Source organism: Enoplosus armatus, chromosome 19 (genome assembly GCF_043641665.1).
Source record: "Enoplosus armatus isolate fEnoArm2 chromosome 19, fEnoArm2.hap1, whole genome shotgun sequence".
Taxonomy (NCBI): domain Eukaryota; kingdom Metazoa; phylum Chordata; class Actinopteri; order Centrarchiformes; family Enoplosidae; genus Enoplosus; species Enoplosus armatus.
The window spans coordinates 3,311,842-3,336,717 of record NC_092198.1 but is presented as its reverse complement, the minus strand read 5'-3'; the positions used below and the strand labels follow the sequence as shown (position 1 = coordinate 3,336,717).

The 24,876-nt window shown below is 43.5% G+C and overlaps 2 protein-coding genes across 2 annotated transcripts; one reads left to right on the top strand and one right to left on the bottom strand.

Annotated features, from left to right (window-relative positions):
- The first annotated feature begins 1,033 nt into the window (after window positions 1-1,033).
- Window positions 1,034-10,121, top strand: LOC139301882 (histone deacetylase 2). The gene is made up of 14 exons (XM_070925374.1): window positions 1,034-1,163; window positions 2,433-2,545; window positions 2,698-2,815; window positions 3,694-3,768; window positions 4,443-4,581; window positions 4,729-4,870; window positions 5,027-5,119; window positions 6,032-6,140; window positions 6,236-6,376; window positions 7,083-7,191; window positions 7,521-7,651; window positions 8,501-8,656; window positions 8,759-8,816; window positions 9,701-10,121. Exons 1-14 carry the CDS (start codon window positions 1,109-1,111, stop codon window positions 9,729-9,731), a joined length of 1,470 nt encoding a protein of 489 aa, XP_070781475.1. The 5' UTR covers window positions 1,034-1,108; the 3' UTR covers window positions 9,732-10,121.
- Window positions 10,122-12,807: 2,686 nt separating this feature from the next.
- marcksa (myristoylated alanine-rich protein kinase C substrate a) lies at window positions 12,808-15,390 on the bottom strand. Its single transcript, XM_070926062.1, has 2 exons — window positions 15,081-15,390; window positions 12,808-13,914 (listed from the first exon to the last, which is right to left on the bottom strand). Exons 1-2 carry the CDS (start codon window positions 15,174-15,176, stop codon window positions 13,192-13,194), a joined length of 819 nt encoding a protein of 272 aa, XP_070782163.1. The 5' UTR covers window positions 15,177-15,390; the 3' UTR covers window positions 12,808-13,191.
- Window positions 15,391-24,876: the final 9,486 nt, after the last annotated feature.

Genomic DNA, 24,876 nt, shown 5'->3' with positions numbered 1-24,876 from the left:
AAAAGAACGTGTGAACATTTTTCAGCTGATTTATTGCTTACTCTTGTTTGACTCCTGCCTTTGAAAGAAATAGTTCAACCTTTTGGGCAAGGGAAGCCACAGTGATATGATTTTAAGATCCCATATTGTAGAAAGTGAGATTTCCATGTGTTTTTTTATTTATTATAAAGCAGGTCTAGGTGTTATATTAATACTGTGAAAGTATCAAAACGCTCAGTCCACTGAGAAATGCACACAGCCCGTATTCAGACACTGTGCCTTTAAACGACCTCTGTAAGGTTGTGATGTCAGCGCGCTCAGCCACGCCCCCAGCAGGTCATCTGCTTGTCTAAAACGGCTTGTTTCAAACAGAGGGGGAACTGAGGGCCCGCATAAAAGGCCAGTAGAAGATAAATAAGGAGGAATAAGGACTTTTTTTTTACACTGTGAATCATGCAAAGCTACTCTAGTGGAATCACAGAATAAAAATATAGAGCTGAAATGAGCATGATATGGGAGCTTTAACATGTTGGCCATAGTGTTCTACAGTGTCACTTGTTGTGCATTGTGGGTACCGTTAGACCAGAAAGTAACAAAGATGATGCTGACACCTAGTGTTGTGTCAGAGCAGTGAATAAAGCGCTGTGAATTCATGCTCTCCTTTTGCTGGAGCAACTTTGGAAGTAGTATTAGTTGTTTTCTACATAAACCATAGCCAGCATATTTTGAAACTTTGCTTTTAAAAATACTTAATACCGCCTATCTGTCAGCCCCTCGTGGGTTTCCCTCTTTTTATTCATGTAACTGTCCTCACCTACAGTAAAAAATAATCTGCATCATGCTTTTGCAGCAGCATTAATTTGTCTCACTGTCTCTGCGGTCTGGGGCCCGGGGCCACTTTAAAACGTAACCGGTGCGTCGGTTGAACTGGTTTTTGACTGAACTGGTGGTATTCCCGTGCTTGTGGCAGATGTGTGATGTTCGTCTACCGGCCGCCCCGCCTCCGGTGCAACTGCCACGCCTCCCTTTTACCAACGCTCCGCACCGCCGTGTGTGTCGATGCCGTCCGTCCTAAACTCCGTCTGCTGAAGCCAATTCAGACCAAATCTTTAGGGAAAGTGCTCCAAACATGGCTTACACGACGGCGGGCAGGAGTAAGAAGAAGGTCTGCTACTACTACGACGGTATGAGACCGAAACGCCCCGAGTGTCGGAATGAGGAGCCCCAAATTGAGAGGCGTCTGGCAGGCTAACGCTAGCCGGTTAGCTAGCCTGTTTAGCTGGTGCTGACGGTCAATGTATGGCGTTTAACTCAAGCTAGCTAACGAGGAAGCTCGCTGCTAACGCTAATTACATCGCTAACTAGTGTCACTTTACCTGTTAACGTTAGCCGGTTAAAAATAAAAGCACGTAGCCGACCATATGCACCTTACGTAGAGCGAACTAGTGTTAAAAAGTAACGTAAGATAAGGACAAATTTAATGATGGAGGGTTTGTAATTAACGTTAGCTGGACGTGAATGTGTTTTTAAGACCTTAATCATTATCATCATTGTTTGAGCCGTAACTGTTCGGGAATAAATTAAAATGGTGACAAACTTTAGACTCAGAGAGACAAAGTTTCATATTTGAAGTGTGGAACTATTTCCCCGCACAGTGTGCTCAGGCCTGGCCGATGAGTAACGGTACTCAGCGGACTGAGTGTTCACGCCTGTTCGGGTCCAGATGAGCAGAGTTTCACAGCAGAGGAGACGGTCCTGACCCACGAAGTGTACCCCCATACACCCCCACCACCCCCCTCCACAATGGGGACATAATTAGTCACAGTGTCTGGATGAGCTGGCGTTCCTGTTCATTTACAGTGGAGCCATAAAGTGTCAGTTTGTGTACACTAATATTGAGCAGTGTGACCATAGCTGTGTGAAAACCCACATTACACTGTGGATTTCTGATTTTAAATGTTCACATGTCCCTAACGTGCACTATTTCCTTCTGTCTGAGTAACATTTGCTAAAAAAATTAATTTAACAACACATAAAACACAGCAATTACCAAATACCAATATCCCAGAGCACAATGGCATATGGCATAGAAACTGCCATCGTGGTGTAAATGTGTCTGTATGTGAACTGAAGCGCATCTAAGGAGAAGAGAATAGGTCACAGTGATAGAGCCATACAGAAATACATCAATATGTTGTGCAAAGATAGAAGAATAGGTGGTAAGTCAGATATATTCCAACAGTATACAGTACAGTAAATAACAAATAATAGTTTCAAAAATAATTTAATGTGTGTATATATAATAAACAGAGAGATACCAATAAAAAAAAGTTGAATGAATGAAGCTAAATTATTATTCTTATGATTTCTGTCCAGAAATATTGTGATATTTGATTTTTGTTTGTATCAGTCAGCCCTCCATATTATGGTCTTTAACCGGTTTCCCTTTGCAGGCGACATCGGAAATTATTACTATGGTCAAGGGCATCCCATGAAACCACATCGTATCCGGATGACTCACAACCTGCTTCTGAACTATGGGCTGTACAGGAAAATGGAGATCTATGTATGTTTCTAAGCACTAAATGATTTCATAACACCCTTTATTGTATGTTATACTCTTCTAACAGAATGTGAGATGTTAATAAAACATGAGCGCAGCTTAAGTCTTATTATTAGCTCCCCTTGTTTTCACCCAGCGGCTCTCTTGTGTTTCAGAGGCCTCACAAAGCCACAGCAGAGGAGATGACAAAATACCACAGCGATGACTACATCAAGTTCCTCCGATCCATACGGCCGGACAACATGTCCGAGTTCAGCAAGCAGATGCAGCGGTGTAAGTAGTGTGCGTGCTCTTTGTATAGGGTTCTCACTGGGGCTGCAAATCACAATATGTTCATTACTTATTCATTTGTTGATTATTTCTCTAATTCGATTAATTGTTTAATGGAGAGCTGCAACAAAAGAAAACGAGTTGCCAACTATTTTCATAATCGATAAATCGTTTCAGTCATTTTTCAAGCAAAAATGGAAAATGTTTGCTGGTTCCAGCTTCATAAATGTGAGGATTTGCTGCTTTTCTTTGTTGTTTATGACAGTAAATGAAGAGTCTTTGGGTTTTGGACTGTTGGTTGGACAAAAGAAGCATTTAATAGACTAAAAGATCAATCGATTAATCGGCAGACAATAATCGTTAGTTGCAGCTTAGTCTATATATTGTCCCAGAGATCAAGATGACATCTTCAAAATGACTTTGTTTTGTCTGAAAAACAGTCAGAAAGTTTACAAACACAGATAGACAGATAAGAGCCTGAGTTTTTACAAGTTGGGGAAGATCGATGACTCAACCAGTCATATTGTGGAGGGGATCTGTGAGTAAAACCTGACATGCAGGGGAAAGGAGGCAGCACTGCTGGTCAGACAGCAGACTGAAGATGATCACTAGCTGGATACATGTTTTACCCAATATGGTCTGCATCGAGTCAAAGTGAGTTTAAAGTTCCATGGTGACCACGGCTGTGATCCTGTGATGAATTCACCATGTGAACCACATTTTAAGGTTGTGGAAGGACCCTGTTTCAGTAGGAAAATTCAGTGATTTCATCAGTGCTGCAATGGGATCCCCGCTCATAGGACAACACTCACAACAAGCTGTTCTTGATCTGTGGATGTGCTCACGTCAGCAACCGATCAATCATTGCTTTTTTTTTTCAGTCAACGTCGGAGAGGACTGTCCCGTGTTCGATGGCTTGTTTGAGTTCTGCCAACTCTCCGCTGGTGGCTCTGCTGGTGAGTCAGAAGAAAGTAGATATATAGAAAATGCATATAGACTTTATCACCTGGGAACATGTTTGGACCACTAGGAGAATGGCTTACAGAGGTTGATGTGTTCCTTCAACTCTTTGGTCCGTGCCGCTACCACTATACTCCCTTACAGTGATTCATTAGTTATCCAAATTAGTGTAATATCATTTTAACAGGGCCATCATTTATAGTATTAAGACTGCTGCAAAATCGCTGTCCGTGTTCAGAGCAAAGGGGGGTAGTCTTTGTGAGGTGTGTGTGTGTGTGTGTGTGTGTGTCACCATCATGCTTTTGGAATCTCTGTCTTTTAGAAGTGTTGCCATTTCCAAACCAATATATTCATGACTCAATACACAACAAATCCAAGTTAGGAAAAAAAATATAATTTGTTATTATTAACAGTTTAACAGCCAAAATGCAGCTAATCTGCGTCATCAGGACTGTGTGGGCGTGATTCAGTTTGATTGACAGTTACCCGGCAACATCAGCAAACAACCCGACAACCTGTGCTCCAGATGTTGCTAAATCTTGACTGGTGCATGGGAGTACGCGACATTTGAAATGTGTACAGGCCCTGTTGGATCTGTCATATTTGTGATGAAGTATCGGTCATGTACATATTTACATATTTTTACAAAATTCTCGTGTTTTCTGTGCAGCTGGTTCAGTGAAATTAAACCGACAGCAGACTGACATCGCAGTGAACTGGGCTGGAGGACTTCACCACGCAAAGAAGTCTGAAGCCTCTGGATTCTGCTACGTCAATGACATCGTGCTGGCCATCTTGGAGCTGCTCAAGTGAGTTTCGCCAACAGCTCGAGCAATTTCCATTTCACATCATGTTCATCTGCATGTAAGAAAATGCAGTAAATGAAAGCAAACCCAAGAACATTGTGTAGATGTATACTCTTGGAGCCCTGATTTCCAGGTTGCCCCCCCCCCCAGGTACCACCAGAGGGTGCTGTACATTGATATAGACATCCACCATGGGGACGGAGTAGAGGAGGCCTTCTACACCACAGACAGGGTCATGACTGTGTCCTTCCATAAATACGGAGAGTACTTCCCTGGAACCGGAGACCTCAGGGTGAGCCTCAGCCTTTGTTCTCACTTACATATTGTGTGTAGATATAGATATATATATAATATATAGATGTTTGAAAAAGCACACTAGTCCTGTCGGTTGGCTGCAGCTTGGCCCACAGAGAGTATATGAGTATATACTGTCCTCCTCTGCATGTAGGATATTGGAGCTGGGAAAGGCAAATATTACGCTGTCAACTTCCCCCTGCGTGATGGCATCGATGACGAGTCGTATGAGCACATTTTCAAACCTGTGAGTATGACACAGTAATCTTTTTACATTATTCCAGTGTTTATACCTCAAACTATACGACGGTTGTGAGACGTAAGGCTGCACTGAACAATATCTTTACTTTAATGGATGGATGTAATGACTATGTCTATGTGAAAGATATCAGTCATAGCAGCATCTCTGCAGTTCTCATCAGCTCTACAGAGACTGTTAGCATCTTTTAGCTCATTGTTATCATTTTCTAGCATGCTTCTCCTACCTGCCCAGCACGAAACAGCAGGCATATAAAGTGAGCGACTAGCTGGTGAACATAGTGGAGCATTTAGCAGCCAAACAGCCAGACTTCTTTTGGTGGAACATTTGCATGTGGGTAAGTGAGCCCTGGCATGAAAATGGTTAAATCCCAGCTAGGGGAAATGCAACTTAAAATAGTAAACAACGTATGTAGACTGTGAATTTACAACTTTTATTGTGAAAAAAGACAAACATAACTTGATCATCGGTGTCCTAGAGGTGAAGCCGAGTTCTGGAGGAGCTCACTGGACCCAGAAACCACAGACGATACAAATCTTTGTCAAAATTTGACATTTTCTAGCTAGCTCCGAGGATGTTGCGATCCCAGCAGCCTACATCTACTGCAAAAAAATCTATAAATCCAGTATATATCCCAGTTACCAGGGATGGGTGAAATTGATTTAAAATATAGTTAGAGGCAGCACAGAAGGTAGCACTATTGTGAATCCACCTCAACATGCTAGTTGTTCATCAGTTGTTGTTTTTTGATAAAAAAAAGACCCTACATTTCAATGTAAGGGATTATATCCATGTCACATCTGGCATATGTATGTACAGGGGGGTCAGGTGGTTGACAGGGGGGGCTGCACACTCTCTTTGAACACATCCTGAGTGTGACCTTCTGCTGTGGCCCTGCAGGTGATGGCCAAGGTGATGGAGATGTACCAGCCCAGTGCTGTGGTTCTTCAGTGCGGTGCAGACTCTCTCTCAGGAGATCGCCTCGGCTGCTTTAACCTCACCATCCGCGGTACAGATGCACAGTAGGATACTGCCAAATGAGTGATGAATGGGAGTCATAAGCCATGCTGGAAGTGTTTGATTGTGCCTCTTGTATTTTACCAGGCCATGCCAAGTGTGTGGAGTACATGAAGTCCTTCAACCTCCCGCTGCTCATGCTGGGTGGAGGAGGATACACCATCCGCAACGTGGCCCGCTGCTGGACCTACGAGACCGCTGTAGCTCTGGACGCAGACATCCCCGACGGTTTGTCGCGGACTCCTGTTCTAAATATCAACGAACGTGAAGGACGCTAGCAGTCTCGTGTTGTGATAAGCAGTAGATAATAAATAAATTTCACAGGAATAAAATAAAAATCTTAAATCAAGACAATCGTATCAACATAAGAAACTTGAGGCAGTGAATGTTATGGGATTAGAGGACTATTCACTGCAGCTACTGCAGCCTAGAAACAAAGTCGATTGGAGGCATCAAAATGAATAGCGGCTTAGAGCTGAAACTTTGGAAGTAGAAGTCGAGGGTGGAGGTGACGGGGTATCTGGGGGTTGGTTGTGAGGGAATGTTGCACGACTTCACCCCTGAAGAGGAGAAGCCTGATTGCTGCCTTTCCTGACTCAGCAGACTGTCTCCTCCACTGAGTGTGTGTGTAACATAAAGAGAGGGGATGTAATCACAGCTGTCCAATGGGCCAGTAGTTCTCTTAATGGAATTTCAGGACATTAACTAACCTCCCCACTCACTCCAATCCATCCTCCCCCCTCAGTGAGGATCAGTGTAGGTTATAAAGCCTCAGTAAATCATATTAACAGGTGTGTTATCGCTGCTTTTTCATTCCAAACGACTGATAATTTGACACTTTTGTTTTATTAGAGTATAAATCTCTTTCTGCTGCGTTCACGTTGGCTCAGGTTTCACAGTTTGCTTACTTTTCTCGATGATGTTTCTGTTGCAGAGCTGCCGTACAACGACTACTTCGAGTACTTTGGGCCCGACTTCAAGCTGCACATCAGCCCCTCCAACATGACCAACCAGAACACACAGGAGTACATGGACAAGATCAAGTGTGTACAATCGTTTCTTAACAAAGCTGCAGTGGATTTTAAAAGTATCTGGAATATTATTATTATTATTATTACTGCCATAAAACATGTGACTTAGATCTAAAGTACATTAGCATTGGCAGGTGCAGTCTTCCATCACACATTTCAGTTTTACATGAAGCTGACCAGTGAAACAGAAGAATAATCACCAACATTGCGTAATAATAATGATAATATTAATATATGTAACGAATGTTCCTGTGCGCCATGTAGAAGTTGATTTGATGGTAGTTATTTAAACAGCTCCAGAACTACCTGAATGCGCTGGCTTTGTGTATGTGATTGTTCAGGCAGCGACTGTTTGAGAACCTGCGGATGCTGCCTCATGCTCCTGGAGTGCAGATGCAGGCCATCCCGGAGGACGCTGTCCCAGACGACACAGTGGACGAGGACACAGAGGATCCTGACAAACGCTTGTCCAGTAAGCCTCACATAATATCCTTATCTCTTCCATACACAAAGAATGACCCAGGTTTATTTAGCAAATGTTAGGATGCTAACAAGCCAATATAACATGGTGAACATTGTAAACAGTATACCTGCATGCTGACGATAGCATTTAGCTCAAAGCACCACTGAGCTGAAGTATAGGCTCAGAGCCACTAGCATGGCTGTAGACTCTTTGTTCTTTCTATACAAACTGCCCTATAGGACTGCACAATTAATCGAATAATAATCTCGATCAGGATTATAGCTTCCCACAATTAAGTGAACATGATCGACTGCGATATTGACGTTTAAAATGCGTGCTCCGTTCATGGAAAACTCTGCCGCATATCAAGCGCTTCCAGGTGTTTTGGCTTCACTTTTGGGGTAGTCTCGCATAGCCAGACCCATCTCCACACTTTGTTTTAGTGCTGTACAAAAGTACAGGCTTTGCTTTTTGGGAGCAGTCACGCACCTGTGCAATAATGTCCTGGAGGTTGCGGCTGCAGTCCAGAGTAGAAGAGTAAAATACAACAGAGAGGAGACGGACAAAACGAAAGTCAAATGTCTGGAGCAGAAGGCGAAGAGCTAGTCTCTTGAAATGGATCATCATCTGTTGTTTGGAAGTGTTTCGTATTTTAAGGCAGTTGATGTTAAGCAAGAACAAATCACTTGTTCTTCCTTAACATCATTAATTATCATTTTGGCCATAATTGTGCAGCCCTACCCTAGAACACACACACACACACACACACACACACACACACACACGACACAATTGCATTGTGTCTACAGGTTTTCCACCTGTAACGTCATTAATCGGAGTGTCTCGTGTGACTTGCAGTTCGCGCCACAGATAAGAGGATAGCCTGCGACGAAGAGTTCTCTGACTCTGAGGACGAGGGGGAGGGAGGCAGGAGAAACGTGGCCAATCACAAGAAAGGAGCAAAAAGGCAAAGAGTCGATGAAGACAAGAAGGAAGGAGAGGAGAAGAAAACTGGTGGGCATTCTCAGCTTGGGACACTGAGGGTTGATTCCACAGTGGTGAAATGACTAAAAGCTAATTGTTATTTTTATGTGTTGTTTGTTTTTGTTCTCCCAGAGGGGAGGGAGGAAGAGAAAACAAAGGACAGCAGTGCTGAGAAGACTGACTCAAAAAGGTGAGAAGCCTCTCTATTGGTGTTTGTCCAATAACTACTCTTCCCTTTCTTTCTGATTTCTGTGTTACCTCACATTTACTCACTTCTCCAGTCCATTTACTCACTTCTCCAGTCCAGTTCACAGCGACTGAATGCTGTTTTAAACTCAGTTATGGCAGTTATTTCTGCAGTTCCACGGGATGTTAAGGCATTGTCAGATTTCTGAGAGTAACCTGGTTTCTTGTGTGCATGTAAATATTGAAGGTGTCGGTGTTATTTAGACAATGTGATGTGTTTATTCATTTTTCAGTCCTCTGTCGGAACAGATTCGCTCCTATTTTAAACATCACAGCTGTCTACACTCAACACTGTGCCTGAATGCAACCTGTGTAGACAGAAGGAGGAGCGAGGCTGCTGCTCTGCTAACATGCTGCTGACGCTGTGCCTCCCGTGTAGACATTGTGTTGTAGACTGTGTTATGCTGCTCAATGCATTCCTATTGGACTCTTAACAGGACAGGACTATTAATTTCTAGAACAGACGAAGTCCACTTTCCTGTTCTGCTTCTGCCTGGACCTGTGGGTGGGAAAAGCCTTAGACGTTCTGCAATCATGTAATGTTGGGTATCAAGAAACGATTCCAAATTTTCAAGAACCGTGGATTTCAATGCTGCTTATGAGTTCCTAACTTTTCACATTTCAGTCACTGCTACGTGGACTTAACGTCTCGTGATTTGTTATGCTGTACGTCAACTAAGCATGTGAGAAGAGACGCTTCTGTTTACGTCCTGGAGCATGGCTGACCGCAAAACAAACACTCTTAGCTTAGCGCGTCACCAAAAAAAGATAAAAAGACAGCAAAATGTATAATTTTAAACTAAACTAACTCTCATTTGTCTTTGGCAGTGTGAAGACTGAGCAGACCAGCAGTGCCTGAATTGTTCTTCTTATCCGCACACAAACAACTCAACGGTGCTGTCCTCCCTCACGGCTCCAACTCTGCACTGAATCACAGCCAGAAGCATTATATTTATTATGACTCCCCGTTTTCTACTTGTAAATCTCTTGTGAATTGTAAGCGTAAACTTTCTATGTGTAGTGTATCGGTGGATTTCTTGAATCCGCCGCTTGGCCTTGCCACACTTTGTCCTTTGATACCCTTTGAACCACTTTATTCCAATGTGCTTGATCTTCTGAAGGGAACCTCGGCTGTCTTGTTTTTAGGAGACTGCGGGTAAACCTGTAGATGAACCTATAATTATTTCACGTTTGGATTTTAAGATTTTTGCATTTGTCAATAAAACTTTTTTATACTATTTCATTCAAATGTGTATCGTTTATATGCTGCTCACTCTTTTGAGGTATGTGTAACGAAAATGCACAGCCACATGGGGGCGTTGTAACCCAAGAGATAACATGTCAACCTCGGAACAGGTGGATTGTTGATTGCAGGAAGCACATAAGCGTGGATACATTTGCAGGTTGTCCCGTGTTAATGTATTGTAAGACTCAACACAAGATAAGTCCATCATGAATACCTTCATCTGGTTAATTCGGCGCACAGAAAGCCCAACGAGGGCAACTCCAGAGTAATAAAACGCCATTTTTCGGTTAGAACTCTCCCGGCTCCTGCAGTCCACCGTCGCTGGTTTGATGGAATCAGACCTCGGGGAAAGACTGGCGACTCGGTGACTAAATTTAAATTGTCTTCCAAATGACGTCTTCTTCGTGCGTTTACGGTATGCCGAATTGAAAAGTATCTCATACTAATTTGCAAATGTCCGACATCAGCTTTTATTAGGCGTGTTTTCTTCGTAGCCGTCAACAAAAAACGTTTACTCACAGAGTTTGAATGGAGTTTGTTCTGTGTAGGAGACCGCCTCACCAGAGGCTCAGAAGGGATGCTACAGGCTCGACACATGCACCAACTGAGAGGTAAGCTAACTAGCTTAGTTAAAAGATGTGACAAGCTTTCATTTTAGCCACTAGCTTAATGTTTGTTTATTATTCATGCTAAGCTAGTCTGGAAGCCACACGGGACGAACAGCAGCCGATGATTGACCTTCCTCTTTCTGACGAGGACCACCACTTTCAGCCTGTTTTACTTGCTTCATTTCTCTGTTAAATGTCAAAAGCTGGCGGGTCCCTGACTTTCATACAGGTCTTCATTTGCAGAGAGAACAGTGAGAGTGAGGTACACTGTGTAACATACCAGTGAAGGTAAACAATATTGATTTGGAGGCCTTGACACACGTCCCACCCTCTCCAACCAAATCTTCAAGTGGAAACATTCATATGTTTGCATGCTGAGATTTATGTCTGAGTTTATAATCTGATCATCATGCAGCTTCTGTGACTTCTTATTTGCATTTGACAGCTCCAGGTCAGCTAATGTAATGCACCCATTATTTGTAATCATCAGTCTTTATCTATTGCATCTTTTGAGGAAACATTTGTAAATATCCAAACTTCTGGTGAACAAAGAAAAAAGGATTTATTTAACTTCCTCTTTTGAAACCTGTCATCACTGACGATGAGTCATGGTTGCACTTGTCGTCAGATGGGAAGCGTACTGTAGTGAGAGGCTGGCACTAATCAAGTTGAAGGTGTTAAGATGTAGTTGCATAACACTGCTGCCCTGTAGATTATTTATTTGCTTCAAATAAATCCTGTGAAAGGGACAAATTCAAGTGCGCCTTCCCTGTTTCAATGCAGGTCAGACTCCACCGTTGATAAACCGTGACTGTGCAGATGTTTGGGAATGAAAAGTCGTGATTCTAATGATTCTAGCGAGGTGCTTTACTTACTGCACCGTCAGTCTCGTACACCGACAGTCAGTGATTGCTCTGTTCAGTATTGATCTGGGGCAGTTTTGTTGTGCAAAGATTACTGTGATCATACCTTTAAACCAACTTGGGTGAAATTCCTCAATGTGAATCTCAGACGGCTTTAGGTGATAGACAAAATATTGCATTCACTCGCCTTTTCCTTCAAAATCTTAGCACTAAATCACTACAGAGTTTCTACAAATCTGGGGGGGAGATATGTTGTAAGTCATGGGGCTGCGTCTCCGTCCATGAGGCCTTTATTTTCTGCATAAACAAGCTGGCAATGCGGCCAAAAGTGTGCGTGTGTAATGCACAAAATAACGACAGATGCAGCTCAAATTTTATTCACATTTATTTTTGCTTTTAGTGTGCTCACAGAAAATTAGAACACCTTTAAGCCGAGGAGTTTTAATAGCAATTTTTTTGTAAGCAAAGTTACATTCCATCTCTAAGTCAAACTGGTCAAAGCTTCTCCAGTATTTACAAAAGGAAAAGAGAGAGAGAGAGAGAGAGAGAGACAAGATGCTACACAAACATTTGCATCTGATAGATTCCTTAAATTTTGTCAAAGACCACTGGAAAAAAAAGCATTGCCTGCTGTAATCAAAAAAAAAAACATACCACAGTATATAAACAGTTAACCATTCCACTTATCACAGCTTGGTTTTTTGGAGTTCAAAATTTGCTTAAGAAGGTCTTTCGGGATGACTTTTTGTGTGTGTGTGTGTGTTGTTATCTTACAAAAATGAGCGGGTGGAAAAAAGAGCTGCAAACTTCATGTGCTTCTTGAGATCAAGATTTCATTTTGTACAATAATCACAGTTAAAAACACCCCGCCTATACATACTTACATTTTTATTAAGGTCATAAAACCAACGATAAACAATAAAGCCTATACAACTTGTATTTCTACTGAATCACTGACTGGTACAGCTAATGAGAAGTGAAACGCTCCTATGAGTTTATATGACTTCCTAAAACCTAACTCTGGGATTTCTTGTTGTCTTATTGTAAAAAGGACTTAGTGTTGTAAACCGTGTGGTTTATATAGATGTTGGTCTCATAGTTTTTTAGACTACTCTTTCCATAATAGCCTGTGGCACATCTCCCAGGCCCCTTCCTCCCCTCCCCCATACCCTCCCTGAACTCACCCCCCCCCCCCTTCATTTACAGCTCAAACCCCTCTCCTTCATACCATGGGCATGTCCATACCGTTTTTTTGTTTACATTTTGTATAAAAATTCAAAAGGAAAAAAAAAAAAACCCAAAACTTAATACTGACGAAAAAATATATGGCAGAGTGTGGATGTATTTAATCTGTTGTACATATTGAAGCCACCCACCTCCCTGGCCCGTTGGAATGGAAGTAACAATGGGCCGAGATGGGTTTTGTGTAAGGGGGGAATAGAAACCAAAAATAAAAAATAAAGAAAAGCTTTAAAATATCCCTGGTTGTAGACAAGTTCTTCAAAGCCAGGACCTGGCGTCACTCCAACATACAAACAGGGAAATGTTCTTTGATTATCTTTTTTTCCTCCTTTTTTTCCAAATTTCTTCCTCTTTGCAAACTTATTCAGCCGCCTCTGCAGCTGCAGCTGCAGCCGGAGCCTCCGCTGACGCTGCCTCCTGTGACGCCGGGGCGGCCTCCTCTGTTTTGGCCGCCTCCTCTGCCGGCTTCTCCTCGGCCTTTGGCTCCTCGGCCTTTGGCTCCTCTGCGGGCGCGGCCTCCTTGGCCTCCTCAGCAGGTTTCTCTGCTGGTGCTGCCTCTGCTGCTGCTGCTGCCGCCTCTGGCTTGGCCTCTACCTCCTCCTTGGCCTGCTCTGCGGCAGGTGCGGCCTCCCCCTCGGCCGGCTTGGCCTCCTCACTAGCAGCCGCCGCGTCCTCTGTGCCCTCAGCCTTGGCCTCCTCCGTGGATGCTGCCGCAGCCGCCTCCTCGTTCTCGGCTCCCTCTCCTGTCTCCTTTTTGGTCTTCTTGAAAGAAAAGCCGCTGAGCTTGAACGACTTCTTGAAGGAGAACCGCTTCTTCTTCTTCTTTGGGGTTTCGTTGCTGGTGGAAGGTGTGGCGCCATCCTCTGCCTTTGCTGCCGCCTCTCCCTCTGCGGGAGCTGGAGATGCCGCCTCTACCTTCTCCCCATCTGTAGCCTCCTTCTCAGCGGGGGCAGCCTCTGCCTTCTCTGCCTCCTCCTTGGGGCTCTCCTCCGCCGTGGCGCTGCCGTTGGCCTGCACCTCCTCTTTGCCATTCTCAGCTGCTGCAGGAGAGGCATCCCCGTTCGCTTTAACATGGCCGTTTTCCTAAAAAGAGAGAAACAGTGGCTGTTAATGCCATGTAGAGAGCTGGCTTGATTTCAAGACTCAATCCGGACAGTGCCACTGATGGACACCAGGGGCAGCAGACACCATCAAATCGACATTGACAAAAGCAGCCTCACTTCGGCCTGGACCCAGTTTCTACTTCCACGCTCTCAGAGACGTTACATGAAAATGATCCAACACAAAATAACAGTCATGCATTAGACTAAAAAAAACTGCAACATGCTTCCCCGTCTTTTCGCCCTGGATTTCGGTCACATCCCGAGTGACAGTGAGTGGTAGTGTCTCGACTGGATCGCAAGGGGTCGGTGCCTGGTCGCTCCAACAGCGGAGCGCCAAAGCAAAGCAGCTGCTCATTAAAACAGCAGATGCTCATTAGTCCAGCAGATCACGGAGAGCAGAGTTCAGATACATTTCCTAAAAATGTATCAAATCTAAACGGGGTTCTGAATTACATCCCACCCTCCAAAAAAAATCCAAACTCTAAAAAGGAGCGACTAAGAGCAGCTCAAGCCTCTTTCACTCCGGGGCGCAGCGGAGGAGCCTCTGTCTGCCCTCCTGTGTGATCGCAGGCTGCCATCTCCACTTTCTAGTCGAGCATCTGTAACAAAAGGAGTGGTGCTCCGACCGCACACAGCCTTTGTTGGCGTCGCGCATCTCGTCTTATTCAGCAGTTTCCAAATTACATTCAAGAGGCGACTTCATTCAAAGCCAAAGCAGTTTATTATTATCCGGAAATTATTATTTTCTGGAGTACATTTGTCAATCAACCACTCAACGCATGACTTCTTTCAAAGCTTACGATTCAAAGTGATTTTACCAACAAAAGATCGAAGCAAATCGGCTTCCTCCTCCAAAAGTAAAAGCTTGTTTTGTCAAATGTCCTTTTGAAATATCTGTTCGACATAGCGCCCCGTTCTCCTGTGGGAGAAAAGGGCAAATATCAAATGATCAACTGTTGCTCGTGAACTGTAATCTATTCCGAATTAAAAACAAGTCTTTCCATTTAGTTTAAACTCCCACCGCGGATCTCCATTCAATCTATCCACAATTACGCACGGATTGCGCCCTCAGAGCGCAGCCCCCTCCGGAACGACCAGATTCTCCCCTGATGGATGCGAAGAGCTGGATGTTAAAATATCATTTACCTGTCCATTGGTCTTGGTGGGTGAAGCTGCAGCCTCTCCGGGCTTTTCTGCCGCGGTTTCAGCCTTTCCAGCTGTCTTGGACAATTGCGCTCCCATGCTTTTCGCTCCAACAAAGAAACTCAACCGATCCAAAAAAACGAACAAAGACCCACAAGCCTCTTTGTTGGAAGCGCAAAAGCTCTTTGCTGCCGTCTCCCTCTCTCTGCACAAAGAAAAAAGTTCACTGGGAAAATAAAGCAAAGTCCAGTTAGAGTGAGGGGGATTTTTCAAAATAGCAGGAGAAAAAGCTGGCAGGCAAGTAGAAGTAATAAAATCCCAGATTGGTGGCCGTGTCGCTGTAGACAGGCTGCAAAATGGAGAAATTTCCCTTGTTGCTAATAAGATGCGGAGTCCAACGCCCAAGTGAAGAGATGAATGGGCGCTCCGAGCGATGACGGCACCGCACTCAGATTCAGCCAATCACAGCCTCCGCTCAGAGCGTGGGCGGGGTTTGGGGAAGGGAGTGAACAATAGATTGTAGCGCTGCGTTCATGGCACGTAGGAATAACGGACTTTCAGAAAAATTGGCAACATTTAAGTAAATCACTGGAATAGCATCTTATGTATTTCCTTCTTTTCGCACTATTAATTTATATATATATGTGTATATATGTATGTGTTTCATGCAAGATACGTGAATACGCGAAGCTACATATCAGTGATATACATTTTTTGGACACGATCTGGATCTTGTGTGCTACAAGCTAATAAGCAACATGTAGAATAAAATCAGGACTTCGGGGGCTCTGAAATTCAAATACATCAATTTAAATGAACATTATTTTTTTGATAATGATATTTGATGTATAGTTTGTCATAGTTTTAGTCTTTTTGCTCATATTGTGTTGTAAACTAATTTTCCCAGACTAAATATGAATACCTGCACTCATTTTATAAAGGTTTTCTGAGGACACTAAGTTTATGTGATGTAAGACAATGTATGTTTCGTTAAGTCAGTTTTGGATCAGAGAGAGACGAGATCCAAAGGGGACGTGAGGACAGTCGGACTGGATTACATCAGATTTTAGGATAAATAGACCAGATCCAAAATTCAGTGGACTCAATCAGACCGGGTCCGACGCAACACCGAAATGATAGATGGGGACCCTACGCGGTCTGGATTAGGTGGAATATAAATTGGACCTGGCCTGACTTCTAGTCGACATAACAGTTAATATTTTAGAGGCAGTCAACCTATTGTTAATACAGTACACTTTCCAAGACTAGGAATCATAAATCAGCAGTACACTGAATTATTTTGAAGTCATTTGGCATCCAAAAGTCGCCATGATCCCCCTGTGGATCCCCATGATTCTTGTATCTACAATTATTTTAGTGTACCCTGAAGGCAGCACCGAAGATTGTAGCATCAACTTGTTGTGGCCACAGATTTTCTGCTTTACAAACCATATATTTAAATTAAATTGCTGTACTTTTAAATATAGTTTAATGCTTCCTTGAGGTTGAATAGGGTACATTTTATATTTACCAATTTATAGATTTACCTGGATTAACTGATGATGACATAATCACTTGTAATCACGCTGTTCTAACCATTCACCTGGGCATGTTTTCCATAATGGGCGATCAGCGTAGTTGGTTTATCTAGCCACAGTGGAAGCTACCATCTGCCCCCACCTTTTCAATCATCAGATCAAGATGTGATCTTAAAACTTACAGAAAAACAGAGTGAGGAAAGATAAAACAGGACAAAACAGTTCCAGTTTCTGTTAAAAGATGAAGATCAAGTTTTGCATGCTTTCAGGAACTTTCTCAACCTCAACTGTGTGTGTGGAGGTGTTAGAGGGGTGTTTGGGGGGGGCGGGGGGGGTTGGGAGCGTACCCGATGCAGTCTTGCTGACGACCATGTGAGTGTTGAAACAGGTCCCTCAGCCGACATTTGCAATGCAAAACAGAGTCAACTGTCCTCTGCTGCACTGAGAGAAACAGAGCTAACACACCCCGAACAGCACAGACTCGGTGGGGGGGGGGGGGGGGTCACTCTTTTAAATGTTATCAAGTGCAATGCAAAACAGCACTGTGGGGCCACTTTCACGTGGGATGCAAACTACAATACTTGATTCAGTTTCTGTTAACGGCCTGTATATGTGTCCATCTACAATCGTGTCCTACCAGAGGGTCCATTAATAGGACACCAGAATCCTAAAATCCTGTCCAAGACAAAACCCACTTGCTTTATTCAACCATGTCTGACGGTCTTCCCGCTGATTTACTCTTTCTGAGTTTGATCAAATTCACACTGACAAACATTTGCTGAGGAAGACCATGAGATGTGGGTGAAAGCTCTGAAAAAAGAAAATAAGTGGACTCTTTTTTTTTGAGGGGGGTGGGGGCGGGAGGGTCAAGAATGAAGCTTCAAGTGCAATAGCATAGCTTTGACTCAACACCCATCTTACACCACCTCATAGAATCACTGATGGTATAAAAAATGAATAACAATCTTGGTGAATCATCAGTAATCATTTAAGTCATTTGTAAACAAACAAAAAATCCACTTGGTGATGCCTCTCAACTGTGAATGTTTGCTGGGTTTCTTAGTCTTTTATTCCAGTAAACTGAATATGTTTGGGACTTTTGGTCAGACAAAACAAACATCTGAAGACATCACCTACGGCGCTTTATAAACAATCGCACTTTGTGTTCTGGGAAAAACCCACAAAAAAACCACCTCGGCCACCATCAAGCGGTCTTTCTGTGGAAAACCTAACAATTGCAATAAAAGGGAAACCCAAGGACTTGTGGGGAAAGATGTTGGTTAATTCATGGACTTCCTGAAAAATAACCTACTGTATCTGTTACAAAGTATTGAATCAAGTGATGTTTAATTGCTGCTTAATTATTTGGCATGCTTTTGGTATTCTGTCTTACTTCAAAACATTTTTGTTCTTGCTTTGCATAATGTTTTTATTACATTTTTTATTTTTTTTGGTTGATAAAATCTTATCTCAGCATCTTCTTACTACCTTTTTATGGAGCTTTCAGCGCCCTTCGTCAGTCTTCATCAGTGGAAGCTCACGTGAGTATAGAGTGACGCATATTTGTAGACAAACCCGGAAGTTAGCATCGTCTTGGTTCCCTCGACTAAAAGCCGACGGGATTTTTCCATCGAATTTAGGATTATTGCAGAAAATAAACTCTGTGGCAAACAAAAGTTCATGATACTTACACGTTTTGTTCGGCAAGATAATCTTCACTAATGAACTCCACTTTTATGATTTTTTTGAAGCGTAAATGGAATCGCTAGAAGTAAAAAGCTAAAAGCTCTCTTAAGCTTGTGTTAACCACAGACCTTATCTCAGGCATCTCACCAAAAACCCATTTAAGAAACCCACTGACTTCGAGACGAGGGAACCGGAAGTGTCCACATGCAAACTCATTTCTGGGTTTTAGGACTCATTCCTGCAGCACTCTGTTACTGAGATCAAGACAGACATCTCCACCACAGACTCACTGAGGCTCTTTTACAGGCTAGTATCATGGGCTCATGACTATTCTCCTTTTATGCTAATAATTTATACACTTCATCACTAGGATTATATATCTGTACCGTGAGATGACAAAAATGTCTCCATTAGATTTTGCTGAACCATTTCTAATGAGATAGCTTCCCCTTTGAAATCTCTGAGTGTATTCGGTCATCGTGGGTAATGTTGGATGTATCATTTTGGATTTACAGGATTTGTCCATCAATGTGATGAAATATTTGATTCACTTGATCAGTTATTTTATCCATAAACTGTCTCTCAATTGATTAATGACGTGTGTACGATCTGTGGCAGAAAGCTTCGGGAAAAACCGATGAAGTGGACATTTTTTGTCATTAGAAACATGACGCTTTTAACTCCGCCGCAGTTATTTGATGAACATAGTTACAGGTCACTTTGGAGATTAAGATTTTATACATAAAATGTGTGATTACCTTATAAAATGTGTTGCATTTCTAAAGATTAAACTACCAACCTCTTCTGTAAAATAGTTCCCCCCCACCAGCTTCTTAAATCTTAATCTTAAAATGCACTGTTGTATAGTAATGCAGCATTATTAATAATCCTATTAAAGTAATAGACAGTAAATAACGGGCCCTTCTGCTGGATAACAAGTACTTTTGGTATTTTAAGTACGTTTCGCTGATACTGACACTTACCAACAGGTAAACAAACCAAAGCAGATGTTTGGAGCAGTTATAGATGTTATCAGCAGGCTGTCTGTGACAAACCACACCGATGTGTTGACAAAACGCACTCTGTCAGTTTGCCAACTAACATGAGTAGTTAGTAAACGCGACGCCAAGGCGTGTTTACTAACTACATGTGACTGTTTGAGGGCCTGCGTCCACATAGCGTTTTTCTCGGGCAGAAAAACTGATGAGAATTCGAATTTCAGTTTGACTTTAGAGCAGTTATTGGAGATCGACAGCTACAGTGAAAATTGACGTAGAAGTGTCTTCAGCTCTCAAACAGCCTCAGTAAAAGTCCAGCGTGCTTTGCGTCTGAATTCAACAGCCGAAAAGGCTGTAATGTGTTGTAGAAGAGCGACACACGTCTCAATGAGCGGTTGCCTCAATGCAACAGAGCAATGTTATGTCAGGTTGTGTTCTTAGCAATCCGCCCACTTGTGATCCAACACTTGGCGAGCTAGCTGCGTTTAAAGGGCGTTAAAGTTTTAAAGGTGAATGTATATATTGACCAAACTCGACTGACGCATGATATGTTGATGTGTTGACGCATGCCTCAGGGCGCGCTCTCTTGTGAAGTCTGATCTAACTGATCTCATCCAATGGAAGCTGATGGGAGGTCACCTGTGTCCTGTGTCCTCAGACAAACACGACACTGGTGCTGACTCTGTGTTATGAGGATAGTGAATAAGAGACATCAGGTTGTGGTCATTGTGCACTCTAATGTTTTGTCACTACCAAAAGCAGCAACCCAATCAGCCAGGACTTATTTCCCTGGGCTCCGAAACCTCCCTGCTACTGGTAGCAAGTTGAGTATCCCTGCGATAAGAGAATCGAACCTGGACAGGAAACCTTGCACTGAACTAGAGCACTGACTTTTCCAATATTTAGCCAAGACCAACACTCTTTTAACCAGGTGCTCTAGGTTGTCTAAACATGACCATATAAATCCGAATCCTGCTGCATGAAAAGATATTGTAGGGAAACTTGAAGACATAGATGAAGTTTAATATTCCTGTTCTACCTTGACGTGCTTACTCCTTTTCTTTCTTTGCTTTTTTTTTTAAAATAGTATTTTCTCTTCTGTTACAGCCCCAAAGTCTCGCTCTAAACGCTTGTCCTTGGCGAGGAACGGCAGAGTTCATTTGCCCAGAGTCGGTGTCGTCCAACTGAGTGAGCAGAGGACAGTGGGGAGAGTTGGGGGCACTGAGTGATGGAGCGCTGTGAATGGCGTTGCACAAAACACCGGGGAGGAGCCCACTGACCTGTCTGAATAGGACAAGGACAGGAGGAGAAAGGAGGCTCTTTAAAACTCAATCTGGCCAACCGTAAATGTTTGTCCACAGCTTTTCTGCCGCCATTACAGGAATGCTATTAGCTGGGCCTATTGTGCCTTGTGGGAAATAGCTTGACTCAACCTGGCTGCTAAGACTGGAGATTTGTCTACGTGCTTCCTATACAAAAGGTATAGGAACCGAACACTCAGCCCCGCAACAAAAGCGGCGGAAACGTGATCTTCTTTTTCAGAAGGCTGAGTTTTGTGTGAGAGGGAGAGGTAGCTGCTTCCGCTGGCTTGTATAATTGCAGGTCTCCACTCCCCGCTGTGGCTCTGGCCCCAGTTCCTGCTCCTGTCGCTTTGTTTCTTCCTCGGCTCAGGTCCCCCGCCCTGGCTGGGAGCGTTCGGGGAATATCTCCTTCTGTTTTGGGTGTGCCTCTGTACCCACACAGATGGCGATTCAGGCACCCCGCATGTCAAACACCACGCTGGGCTTATCGCTAGCGGTGACTTCACTGGCAGTGACTTCATGCTCCACACGGCGGGCTTTTATTTGCATAATACCACGTGTTTGAACAACAACAGGGGCTGTTTTGCCAAGGTGAGGGGATCTGATAAGAAACAGGAGGGTTTGTCTTTCCTCTCCACATCTCTGCTATGGCCGCTCACTCATGATTAACCAGTTAACAAGCAGCGTCTGAAAACTGCCCCAGACCGCTCTCCCCACATCTGTCAGTGTAAGCAACCACATCTGTACTCTGTGAAAACCCATCATTTTAACTTCTACCGATTAGATACGTTTGTCAGGTGATGTCAGGTCAACTTAAATTGTCTATTTCCCGCATTCAGAACTGTTTCACCACCTAAAACCACCAAGTTCAAGTCTTGTAAAGGCTGAATGTGTTGCCGCCAGTCGGTCTTTTAAAAAACGTGACATTTGTACCTGATATCGACAACCAATGACAGAGAGCCAGGCTCGCTGTTTCCCCCCCTTTTTCCAGTCGGCTGAGCTAACCGGCTAACTCCCCGCCAGAAAGCGAATGAGTGTATTCCCTAAAATGCCACCCAATTTCTTTTAAAGGGAAATTCCAGCGAGTTCTAACTTATTTCTCGTAAACTTTGGCCATCATTTCTGCCAGTTATAATAACACTGGAATTACCAAGTAAGTTGCTGAGACCCAAGTTGTGATAAACCAGAACTTTACACGGGCATGTACCTAAAGCAAGCCGACTCTCCCTACATGTGTGAGTGGGAGCAACGACATCTGGAAGAGACACCACATGCATTTACCACGGATATACCTCTTAAATCTACTCTGTGTGTTTGCGTGTGAGCTTGTATATCAGCGACTGTCACCTGGAAGTAATAGTAGCCCCCGCATTCCAACACTGATGTTTCGTGTTTCTCATTAGTGAAGGGAAAAGTGCCTCGTGTTCACAGAGTGAGCACGTCTGCAGTTCTTCAGCCCATCCTCAGGCTAAACACAACTCCATTTCCATCTACAGTGCTCAGCCTCCTCAACCTCAAGTGTTATCATCCAAACGGCAGGTCACAGTGTGTGAACGTGATCAGTGAAAATCTGCATGTTGTTGTTCAGCGATTGAGGGCGTTTTTTTTGGTTTTGAAGAAGTGATTAGAAGCAGGCCTGAAGCCGACCGAACGTCGTGTGTTCTGATACGTTTGCGTGATGATTCTCCTTTTTTTTTTTAAGGATTTGATTTAGAGCAGGCCTACAGGCCATGACAGATAGTGAACGACGGCGTGTGTCCGTTCTGTCGGGTTGCGTGGGGGTGGGGTGGGGTGGGGGGGGTCAGACTGCTGTTTGTGCGTGTTGATAAGACTTTTGTCTGTGCAGATTGCTGCCTCAGCACAGGCTGCAGCCACAGGGATGCCACTGGCTGACAGATGCAGCAGGAGCAGCATGTGTCTGGCAGAGTGGATGTTTAGTCTGCCAGCGCACCACATGCCGAGCTCAAACCCTGCACAAATAAATCCACAACGAGAAGTCTGTCGGTCCTGTGTTCTGTCAGAATCTTGTTTTCTATTTTAAGCAAATGAAAGTCTGTCAGTTTATTTCCAGTTTGTTGGAAGAAAATAAAGTTCACAGTTGTCCTTTTAAGTGGGGAAGTCATGCCACGCGCTTCACACATCGATCCTCTTTAATGCTGGTTCGGTGTAACCGTTTTAACAGTTTGGTTAAATGAATGAGTCATCTGGGACAGCATTTTTTAAATGGCTTTTGTTGCTGACTCATTAGGTGGGATGTTGATGATCGCTAGTGTTTTTATCCGAGATAACCATCGTATTGTCGGCATCAGCAGTTTTCTAAGGGAATATTAGTATATTAGTTGATATGACTTGTATTGTTTTTCTATGAATGCGTCCTGTTAAAGGTCCCATATTGTAGAAAGTGAGATCTCCATCTCTTGTTTGATTATAAAACAGGTCCCGGTGTTGTATAAATACTGTGAAAGTATCAAAACACACAGTCCACAGAGAAATGCACACAGCCCGTATTCAGAAACTGTGTCTTTAAACGAGCCGTCAGCACTTCTGTAAGGTTGTGATGTCACAACTATACAGTCACCGCACTCAGCCACGCCCCCCGCCGGACTACTCTTCGGGTTTTTGGAGGTTGTTCAGTAAAACGGCTTGTTTCGGACAGAGGGGGAACTGAGGGGCTGCATGAAGGGCCAGTAGAAGATCAATAAGGACTTTTTTCAACTGTAAATCATGCAAAGCTGCTCTAGTGGAGCCCCAGAATAAAGATATAGAGCTGGAAATGAGCATGATATGGGACCTTTAATCCAACTGCAAAATGAACCACAGGTTGAAACAAATGTCTTTTGCTTAAACTCTGAGGGACACACCAGTAATAGTGGGACCATCTTTACAAACTAATTTTGTTTGGCCAGAACGAATGAATTCAGCTTTGCACACACTACACAAATGGATGCCAGTTCATAAAGTAACTTCTAGACATGATTAGAGCTGATGGGTTATGGAAGAAAAACAAAGCATCAACTGTCAGTTTTAGAGGGTGTGAAATCCTGCTATAAAATCCTTGATTTGATGTGAGGTCCTTGAGTTCTCAGTGAGCTGATCCAGCCTCGCACAGCTTCTCTGGGCAGTGTTTACATGTCTATAGCCTCTACTTTGATCGTCCTTTCTGCCAGTTGCTTCCAATTAATGACAAACTGGCGAGAATCTCTGACCCCTGGCTTCAGTAAACAGGACTGCCGCTGCGTGTGCTGCGTCAGATCAGCAGCATTTAAAGCAGGAATTTAAGGGGCAACAGGAACTGGACCAAAGTCACAACTGTAAAGCCCCCCAAGCCTCAGTCATTTCAAGGCCACCACAAGGCATTCCTACAGCCCCAGACCGTCAGTTAGAGCTGTTCTGACTGTCTGAAGTTGGTATTGATACCACATGAGTATCAAACTGTCTGTGACTGTGGTGGTTGGCGCTTTAGCATAAAAACCAATTGGGTTCTGTCTTTGATTCTCGCCTCTGGACCTTACTGTGTGGTCCATGATTACCTTAAAGTCGAAGTGTGAATAAATTCTCAAGTCGTCGTCACTTTACATGAAACCGATGACACACAGAGCATCTATTCTATTAAAGCCTGATGCTCGCTGCTGTTAGATTACCCATGCCTGCAGCTGTTTACAGTGAAAACACAGCTGGAGTCAGCAATGGTCCGCTTCTAAGCTACAAATGCTGCCTAAATGAGTCTCTTTCTTGTTTAAAAAAACAAACATTTGACGCTATGGTGCATAGATACATAATTGGAGCTGAAGTGAGCGGTGAAAATGGCAGTTTGTTGTTCAAGAAATCTGCCCACCAGCATGTTGAAGGCACTGTTCCATTTTGTAACCACGTTACTCTTTTACTTGTGAGGGGGCAACTGCAGTAGCCTTTATTTTGTGCAGTGAAAGAATCCAGTGATTTTTCTTATTTGCTAAACGTGACGTTAGTTTGCTTGCTACCGCTATTATTACTATGGGCTGCCTATAACATGTAAAAACAACAACACGTGCAGGAGAGTATCTTAAGCTTGCAAAGTCGTAGCTAACATAAGTTTCGGTGACCAACGTCGGTCAAAGATATAGCTATGTTGCCTGTAGTGTCAGAGATCGGGAATGAGAGATTCAATAAGGGATTTGTTGACAGCAGAGCTTAACAAATCCAGATATTTTACCTTCTTGGAACTGGATCCAAAATGGACCCGGCTATCGAAACCCCTCACCCACAATTTAGGGTCTTTGCAAAGGATGTTTTTCAT

Bases quoted from the DNA above. Each gene is read 5' to 3' on its own strand.
- LOC139301882 (XM_070925374.1), top strand. From the start codon at position 1,109: ATGGCTTACACGACGGCGGGCAGGAGTAAGAAGAAGGTCTGCTACTAC. The intron at 6,141-6,235 runs GTACAGATGCAC...GTATTTTACCAG, and splicing joins CTTTAACCTCACCATCCGCG to GCCATGCCAAGTGTGTGGAG. The intron at 8,817-9,700 runs GTGAGAAGCCTC...TGTCTTTGGCAG, and splicing joins GAGAAGACTGACTCAAAAAG to TGTGAAGACTGAGCAGACCA.
- marcksa (XM_070926062.1), bottom strand. From the start codon at position 15,176: ATGGGAGCGCAATTGTCCAAGACAGCTGGAAAGGCTGAAACCGCGGCA. The intron at 13,915-15,080 runs GTAAATGATATT...CTCTCTTTTTAG, and splicing joins CCACCAAGACCAATGGACAG to GAAAACGGCCATGTTAAAGC.